Raw genomic sequence first — 9971 nt, forward strand, 5'->3', positions numbered from 1 at the left:
AGATAAGATACAAATCTGCCTAAAGATGGGGTGTAGTAGTAAAAAAAAAAGAACCATATTCCAGTTATTGGCGCGTTTGGGCCATACAAGAGGGAGTGCAGAAAACAACAGCGCTAAGGCCCAATCAACACACGTGGCCCGTTAACACTTTATTATCCCATTTTTTATTCACATTTTACTATTCTCTAACAGCATGATGTTTGTTCATTTATTCAAGTGGCCAGATTAAGGAAAAAGAAAAAAGCAACGTGACATGATACTAATAGGGACCTTTATCAATTGGTCAAATATAATTTTAAGTGACTACAGGACAAAAACCGATTTTAACCAATCAATGATCAACACTACATTTTGTATCCAAAAAACTTTGAATTAAAATAAGACAAAAAGGAAATAGGAAAAAACTACAGCCATCAGGAAGCTGCCACGTCAAGGGTCCCATAAAGACCATGCAGACGCCGGAACTTATTTCCGGTCGTCTTCTCCGTTCGGTCCTCGCCGGAGCTCCACCCTAACTTGCCCAGAAACGCAAAAAGCGATCACCTTCCCACTCGGAATTTCGTGTGGATTCCGAATATGGCCTTAGTTCTCTCTAAATCTTTCTCTAAAGTCCAAACCGTGGCCATTATCAAAACCCTAACCTCATGAACTTTCAATAAAACGCTAAATCTACCCATCAACGAAATCCTCACAACATATAGCATTCGTATACATCATTCCAACAATCAAGCGAAAACTAATTTACAGAAAATGAATGATGAAGTCAAGAATCAAATTCATGCCCTAACCATGTCACTACAATGCTAAGAAGAATCAGAAGACGTACCTGAATGATGAACGGTTCTTGAGTTATAACAGACTTCAGAAAACTCTACTAGCCTCACATTCTTGATGATGAAATCGTTAGCCTTGAAATCTATCACCGGAGCCTCTGAGAGATGGACTCAGAAGGCGTATACACTGAAGGAGGATGTTTCTTGGCTCAAAATTCCAATCATGGGAAGAAGATGATGATTACAGTGCTGACTATTCATGGAAAGTGATAGTGTTGGCATTGATGAATGTTGAAGGAGGAGGCTATCTTGATGAGGAGATTCGGTGGAGATTGACAGAGAAGGTTGAGAGAGAAAGCCAAGTTTTTGTTGTTTGCGGAGAGGGAAAAATCATGAGAGTGATGGTGCAGGTTTTGTAGTGAAGATGAAGGTCCAGGGAGTTTGTTGTAGTTTTTTATGGTTAGTTATGGAGGTTGTTAGAGAAAGATGCCAAATGAAGATGATGGTGAAAACCGTTAGAGAAACTGTTATTGATGGTTGAAGTTGGAGTGAGAGTGAGAGCCATGAGAAAAGAGAGGAGAAAGATGAGAGGATAGTGTGAAAATTGAGGCGTGTTTTGATACTGAGAAAAAGAAAAAGTTCTGGAGCGTGTGTGTAGTGTAGCTCATGTGTAGAGGATTATTATTCAAACACTTAATGAACAAGTTTGCTCTTTGTAGAAAGTTTTTCTACTGCTTTTTATGTGGCACGTGCATGGCTTGGTGATTTTCATATTTATGTGGTGGTGTAGCTGATAGATTCTTCTCAACACTTAATGAGCAAAGGTGGTATTTTAAGTAAACCTGTTATTCACTTTACGCATGCATGCTTGTTTTGGCAAACTTTCGTACCGGTTCGATTCCTTGCGTGGCTATGACTTCGTGTGCACATAATTCACTTATTCTCTCATCATTCTTCTCAAACTTAGCATCATGATGAGAGATAAGTTGGATAGAAGAGAAATGAAGTTGGTAACCTTAGGGAATGTGGCTGGAATACCATGTATTTTCCTTTCAAAGTCAGGCCCTTGGACTAGTTAGAAAATTCTCTGCAGAATTCTAAATATCCAATCTAACACGCTAAGTGAGACGTCGACTTCTCTCTTCCGTATCTCTTGATCCAAACCCCATCTGGACTTAATTCCTTTTACAAAGTCGTAAACGACAATGAGGAGAACAAGTCTATAGTTGAACACATTCTGAACCGGAGCACGGACTCGAGCGAAAATTGCCCTCAAAGATTCAATCGCAATTACTCATGAAACTTTTTCCATATTCTGCTAGCTGCTAGGCAACAAATATTTAGAAACACCAACTTTTAGGCTTTATAACTTTGCATCCAAACATCTACTAAAGAGACTTCCAACTACAAAGTTTTAGCTTGCTATGAATTGGGTAACTTCATAGTTGAAGATATCTTGATTTAAGGACCGGATCACTATGAAAATCATCACGAAAGTCTTGCACATAATCATTCTTACACTTCCAAAATATTGCTTTCATTGGAAAATAACAGCTTGACTCATGAACTTCAACAACTTGTAACTTTTGATTTAAAATCCAAATGGAGAAACCTCCAACTAAAAATTTGTAACATGCCATGAATAGAACAATGTTACTCTTGACATCATTCCAAGATAAAACCCTGAATCACGTGTCATTGGATCCTGAAGTCAGTTATTCACCCATTCTCAAATTCCTCCAAAAATTCTCCAAGTAGAACTTTCCTTTTTTGGCATTTCTTCTTTTAACCAACTTTCCTAAAATGGAAATTGTTATTTAAATCTTGGTTTTAATTATTTGGGTTGACTTTTCTTTGACCAAATTTCCACCAAGAATCAATATCGGACAGTTGATTTTGACAAAAAAGTCAACTGTTTGACTTTTCCGGCTTCAAATAAATTTTCTGATTAATCGATCTCCGATTCCAATTCAAATCAATAATCAGCCACAGAAACTCAACTACACACCTTCACACGAGCCTCACTCCATCTCACACTATAAAATCATATCCTGATTAAATGTTGACCAAAAAGTCAACTGCGTTGACTTTGGTTAGAACCCTGATTTGGGAGACCATATGATTTGCGAGCTTGTATCCTTCAATCAAAGCTTTGGATTGAAGATAATGGAGCCCTAATCTTAGGAGAGCTTCAATGCGGATGATGTCATACAATCAGACTTCAGATCCTCTCTTATGAACCAAGAAATTTCTTCAACAAAGCGCTTTTCTCATCAATTCTGGATAGTAACCATGATATGGATGAATGTAATGGATGAATGGCCTATATGAGGTATGCACATGAATGTAAGGTGAGGACCAATTGGGGAATAAATAAATGGGCAAATTTTGGGGTGCAACAGCGTCCCACAACCATCAAGCACTCCTTAATAACTAACTTTCACTCCTTAATAACTAACTTTCAGAAGCGCAGACGCTGAAGCACACTCGAGGCGAAATGATTGATAGCGCGCGAGAAACCAGCAGCCAAAGATTTTTGAAAAGGAACAACCTGCAACAGAACCAGTAATGGCAGACTCAGAAAATATACCTTCTGCAGTGCCTAATACAACCGATCACAGATGCAAACGACGCTCCGGACTATCAAAAGCTGAAAATCCACCTAACGCGCCGAGCTAATGATGAATCGGATGAACATTCTAAATCTGATGCAATTAAGATACAGTTTGATTTGGGACAGTGGAAGGTTAGTAAAAACAATGTAGGTGGCACACTTTTACCAATATTCTCAAAAGCTTTTGTGGTTCAAAACTTTAGAATCCTTATGAATACTGAATAACTCTACCATTTGAAGCTTTAATGTGCTTATATGAGCCGCCTGTGATATTTACATCCAAACTGAGAATTTCATCCCTCTGCCAAAACTCTTCGATTGACATAAATAGTATGTTCCCATATTGATGTAAGCACAAATTTTCTGCCAATCGCATCCTCTAGCAGTGCCAAAATCATAAATTAAAAGGAGAACATTTGTAACGAATTAATAGTTATCATACGCCACCGTACTTGCAAAATAATGCACATTGTCAAACGTGCGGCCTGTGGATTACGAACCCCGAGTTCATTCGAAACACGAATGCTGCTAGAATCATTTAACCACTAAAGCATGAGCAAAAAGTTTATCATGAAAATAAGAGAGAACAAATTTTAGGAGAGATACGGCTAAGTGAAATAATGAGACTGCTACTGAACTAAAAAGTGCATAAGAATAACTTTGGCTTCTCAAATAAGTGAATACAATCATACACAATGTGGCTACCTGTTTTGCTTCTGTTTCAACTTCCATTTTGGATCTGTTTTGCATCCTGCTATTGTTATAATTGGTTGTTGAATGTGGAATAGCAATGGAGTTAGATTCAATACCTTGAAGCAATGCAACCAAAGTTCTGAAATATAAAAACATACAATTACCCCAAAATAGTACAGTTTGTGGTTATTTAATACATGTGCATCTAACTATGTTCATTTCAATTACAGACCAACTCCAGTGCGCGAAATTCAAAGGAAAGATCATCTATTCAAAAACAGAAACACGGTAAGCAAAAAAGGAAGAATCCTTACCATACTTTTCTTTCCTGAGCCGATTGCATAACTGTGACTTGTACCGACCGACAATACTATCCAGTGAATTCATGAGAATCACTTCATCCGTAGTAATTATACACATGATTTGCTCAAGGTTGACAACAATCTCCATCTCCCTTCCTAATATGGAAGAAGGATAAATAAAGATGATATTGTAGTGTCATGTATTTAATACCTGCACAAACCTATATCAGTGATATAGTGGTATAACACCCCCAGCCACTATCTAACAACACTTACATGAACTGAAATAGTAACTTAAGATCATGTTAATCTTACTTGAGTATTGGCTGGATTGGAAAAGACAATAACCCTTGAAAGTGCAATCACTCCAAATTTGAACTGCAATTTAAAAATGTCAAAGAAAATAGAAATCATAGCAATCTCATCGTACAAATTTAGACTCTCGAAGATATGACTTGATATTACCTGACAGTTGTAGTCAGCAAAGTTGGGCTCCATAAGTAATGGAACTCCCATATGATCCTTGAAGAAGGTCGAAATTGCAATTACATGAAACCTGTCATAATTTAATCCTACCCTGCGCTAACAGATTTCAAAAAAAAAACTGACACCGTTCATGACTATTTCCACAGTTCATTCAAACTCAATTCAACTCAGAAATCCAGACCAAGTCATGTACATCTCATTCAGTCCCTACAATCCATACACTTACAGTGCATTCACATAACAAATTTTCATTCTAAACCTAGCTCACATACCAATAATGAACAGAAAAAACCAATAGATCTTAAACAATCATTTCCACAAGATCTAACTCAAATCCATGTCAAGCAAAAATCCAAACAATCCACGGGCAAAACCAAACTCAAACCGCAGCCTTGCGCCGATACATGCATCAAGTCATATTTACTAAAACGTGTACATCCAAACAACACAATCCAAAGCTTGATGCACAACTAAGCTTCCAACCGATTTCCAAGCCAGTATCATACGGTTCATTCACATATAGATTTCCTGCACATCACATACATACAAGACTCAAATCTGATCCAATTCACATTAAAACCCTCACAAACAGATTTCAGTTATACATATCCAAGCCAACCATGCATACACACATATATTTGCATACAAACACACACTGCATTGCAACTGATCCTAACAGAACAATAACTGACTAACAGTTTTAATAACTTTCTATAACTAATTATTAACTGTTAACAACCTAAGTATAACTACTAACCTTCAGAATAACTAACAGCTTTTTCCTAACATTTGTAACAAAGTTAAAGTACCTTCAGCAGTGCTAAAAAAGCCTCAGTATTTTAAATATCAAAATGGAGATAACAACTGCAACAACTCCTTTTGCATTTCCTAGTACCTGGAAAAGTCAAAACACTTTCATGTAAAAGATGCACACTATCATGTTCAGTTACTTGTAGGAGTATATTTTTCATAGTAAGATCAATATTCCAGCTTGAATAAGGTGATACAGGGGAACTGGATCCATCTGGCAATGCTTTGTATCCCATATCACTAAGAATGGAAATCCTACTTATATGAGCAGCACTTAGGCACAAATTCAAACACATTGGACCAACTCAAATACTAAAAATAAAAGTTTAATGTGTTCATGAATAATGACAACATATTGGATATAGAGGAGAACAAAAATATACCTTAAATAGTATGGGAAGTTGTCAAAAGAAATGTCTATTTCTTTTCCATTGAGTATTGCAGCACCAAGATCTTTTTTAAATGTTGAACACCCCCAGCCACATCACAAAGAGTAGAAAAACTAAAGGTCGATCCTTCAAAACCAACTTGCAGCTTCTACTGGAATCAATTGTAACATTTGGTCCGAAAACAGCCACGTTTGGATACTGTACCAAGATCCCAAATTAAAATGTTTTGAATTAGATCAATCTAATAATCTTGCAGAAAAGAACATGATTTAGTTTTCATTTATCTATTTGACGCATTACAGATTATGGAGAGAGGGTTCTTACAAAGATATGGAGTGAACAATGTTGATCACATTGGCAACTTAAATCGTTATTTGAATCATGAATTTACCTCTGCAGTCTATGATAACAAATGGCCCCACGTATCAGCTTCAACTACTAAAAAATTCCGCAGACCGCTCCGAATAACTTCATATCACCAAAAAAATCATGAAAATCAAACTCTTGTTGCAATATTACTGAATTTGAAATAAATAAGAACAAATTTAAATGAAATGCTTAGCACTAACGTGTGCTTCCAGAGGACCGCCTTAATCTTGGAGCCACTAGCACGGTCTCTGGAACCGCGCACCACTCTTGCGTGGACTCTTCACACTTTCAGCCGCATTGCGAGAGGTTTTTTGTTCAGTTTTTCCATAATCTATTAGATGATGATGACATACTCCAATTAATGAAACCGCACAAACGATACTTTCACGATAGGTAATCCACCACAACATACTACAATGGTAGAAACAAAAAAAAATCAATATACATAACCAAAGTTACGACATCATCAACAATCATAATTATACCTCGCCTAAAGTCCATTGCGGTCAGTCCAGATGCAACTGACTTGCACTCTATCGCAGTAAAAAACTATCTATTTTAGCTATGGAAGACAATATATTTGCTGCAGTAGGTGGGAAATTCTCCATTCCCTGCATCACACTTCAAGGTTGGCTCATAAACAATTTCCAGGAACATAACATGTCCAAATCTTGCAGAAGTTAATACAAATTCAATTCTAAATATTAATTCTGGAATCAAGAGCTTTAATCCAATTATAAACATATAATAAATTATACCCGAGATAAGAAACCAAGAGGAATTGAAGAAAACATATTGCACAGTTATAACATGACCACGCTCATACGAACACAAGAAAACATGTCCAGTTCTTCATGGTATGGACCACGGATACGTTACTGGTCTGCAATCCATACAACAACTTACAACATGAAAATTAATTGAAGAACACAAAAACGAATATCAATTAACAAAATAGTTTCAAAAACAGAAATAACTGCATCACAGGATATGAAATCAAGGTTGCCATTACTGATACAAAAACTCGAAATCAAGGTCGCCATTACTAATGCAAAAACAATGATACCCTGCATAAAACAATGACACATGAACCAGCATTCTCTCACTCTTCGCAAGCTGCTTCATTTCATCCTGAGAAAAACACATGCAATTTTATTTAGTATAATCCTCTTAGTTGTACTAAATTCAATCATTCATCAACAATGCGTTTTTGAATCAATCATGTTCAATCGGAGACTACTGGTGCTATCAAATAACAACTATAACATAACTATAGCAGAATTGAACAAACCGCTAAATTTCGCTATTCGCGTTTGAGATTATTCACAGTAACTGCCACAGAATTCGTTCGCTGCAAGTCTTTCATAATATCAAAAGCTTTAGATTCAATATAATACATCAAGAAATGCATGCCAGAGGCAAAAAAAGCATACCAAGAATTCAGCAACCTCCCTTGCCTGCAAGTGCTTGTTGAAACCAAGATCAAATTCCATTTCAGCATCACGTTTTAACCTACAAACAGAGAAAACAATATCCGGGCGAGAATGAGTGAGGTATAGTAGCTTACCAATGATCATAAGACTTAATGTGCATTCGCCACTCATATGTTTCTTCTTCACCGTCGAAACACACCTGAATCCAAAAATCGCACCCACACAAATCAAATATCACAGATCTAAAATCGAAAAAAATTGTTTACCCTAATCTTAAAAATCATACTCAGAATCATAATAAACTAACAACCCTAATTTTTGTTTACCCAAAATTTTTGAAAGAATCATAGGAAATAGAGAAGCTACCTTTACAAATTCAGCGAAAATTCTGGTTGTTCTTCTGCTTCGGTAGCGATGTGAATATGTTATGAGCTTTCAAACAGAAACCAAAAACCGCACCCACACAAATCAAATATCACAGCTTTGAAACAGAAAAATATTGGGATTAGGGTTTCTCAAATAGCACAGATTTGAAACCGCCGCGAATCTCCCCCCTTTTAGCTTGAGCCAACACCATTAAACCTAAAACAACAAAAACTAAATCAAAATCTAAATCACCAAATCAAAATCATCAAAATAAACTGCAATAACAATTTATGGGTATGCAGAAGAAGAAGATTTGTCGTGTAAAATCAAATATTTGTGAGTAATAATAGAGGTTGACGACGAAGAACAAATACCATCGAAATCCGCTTCATTTGAAAGTAGAAACCATCAAAAATAAATTGCCAAAACATTTTGAAGAAGAAGCAGAACGATATGATGGATGAGGAGAGAAAAATAAGGTCAAATTTTGTGATTATGAAAATTAGGGTTTGTCGTATAAAGAGAGATGAAGAAAGAGAAGAGAGAGACAGTGAAAAAAAGAGAAGAGAGTTATTAGAAGGGATGGAAGCAAAGCAGATAAAAATCAGTATGAGTAAAGAAATAAGAAGCTATCCACTTGGATAGTGTTAGTGTTGAGTATTTGTAAAAAGGGCAAAAAGGTAATTGGTAGAACATTCAATTTTCTTATATGATAGATTGTCGAAGTTTAGAATCAAGAACCACATTTGACACTAGTACAAAAAAAAATACTTGCTAAATCGGTTATAACATAGTTTTTAAGTCGGTTTCGTAACCGACTTAAACTCGGGCGATGTAACAAGTCATAGCTTGTTAAGTCGTATTTAGACCTGACTTAATACCTGATTGTTAAATCGGTTCATTTCTAACCGACCTAAAAACATTGATGTTTTTCTAAAAAAATTTGTTCCGATTTTGTTTAGATGATGCACGAATACTAAATAAAATGATCTCTAATTGCATTCATTATTAAGGATGCATTTATCTACATAAAATAATGTGTTTTCATTAAAATTAAATGTCAACACAAAAATATAAAACAAATGTATCCATAGAGACAACAAGGCATAAATAGAGGGAAGACAGTCTAATTGGTTCCAATAAAACAGGAAAGCTGGAAAAATTAACCAACAAAAGAATTACAAATATACCGAAACGATCACTGTAGTGCCAAACTGATCCAAGTCTTCAAAGAAGCTGCAGCATAGCAGCTGAAATAAAAGTACATATTAAATAATAAAGAGCTGCTGCTTATAAAAACAGTAGTTATAGTTATATTGATAAATGAGATAAAAATAACCGAAAGAGGAATGTTAACGAACTGAATTTGAATTACCAAACAGTTCAATCTTCCCAAAGTTGCCAACATAACTATTAGCAGATGCATTCAACAGAACACACCTGATTTTTTTTACCATTAGCAATAGAAATGCGAGTTGGGGTAACTTTCTCTTAAATACCAGAGGGAGCATTCTAACCAACAGTGTAAGTTTCTTAATTTCCAGCAATGTTTGAAGTGTTCTTAGGAAATTTATGGATTGGTTTAACTTTGATAAATGACTCACGGCTAGTTTATATTAGGACCCATTAAGAGTGGAGTTATAAAACACACAATTTTGACCAATGAAGTTTAGTACCAAGGGAGATTAACTATTGATACCGCATAAAAATGACATGTAATAATCATAACCAATAAA

General features: G+C 35.8%; 1 protein-coding gene and 2 long non-coding RNA genes across 3 annotated transcripts; all 3 read right to left on the reverse strand.

Moving 5' to 3' along the window:
- Nucleotides 1–3447: 3447 nt before the first annotated feature.
- LOC131612939 (uncharacterized) lies at nt 3448–6150 on the reverse strand. Its single transcript, XR_009287507.1, has 3 exons — nt 6062–6150; nt 4395–4538; nt 3448–4219 (listed from the first exon to the last, which is right to left on the reverse strand). It is a non-coding gene; the product is annotated as an uncharacterized LOC131612939 (long non-coding RNA).
- A 4-nt stretch (nt 6151–6154) lies between these two features.
- LOC131612940 (uncharacterized) lies at nt 6155–7169 on the reverse strand. Its single transcript, XR_009287508.1, has 3 exons — nt 6922–7169; nt 6459–6847; nt 6155–6265 (listed from the first exon to the last, which is right to left on the reverse strand). It is a non-coding gene; the product is annotated as an uncharacterized LOC131612940 (long non-coding RNA).
- A 62-nt stretch (nt 7170–7231) lies between these two features.
- On the reverse strand, nt 7232–9692 carry LOC131615115 (uncharacterized). The gene is made up of 6 exons (XM_058886616.1): nt 9611–9692; nt 8396–8451; nt 8236–8301; nt 8004–8068; nt 7870–7902; nt 7232–7567 (listed from the first exon to the last, which is right to left on the reverse strand). The coding sequence occupies exons 1-6, from the start codon at nt 9690–9692 to the stop codon at nt 7558–7560; spliced, it is 312 nt and encodes a 103-aa protein (XP_058742599.1). The 3' UTR covers nt 7232–7557.
- Between the last annotated feature and the right edge of the window lie 279 nt (nt 9693–9971).

This window comes from Vicia villosa, linkage group LG6 (assembly GCF_029867415.1).
Source record: "Vicia villosa cultivar HV-30 ecotype Madison, WI linkage group LG6, Vvil1.0, whole genome shotgun sequence".
Lineage (NCBI taxonomy): Eukaryota > Viridiplantae > Streptophyta > Magnoliopsida > Fabales > Fabaceae > Vicia > Vicia villosa.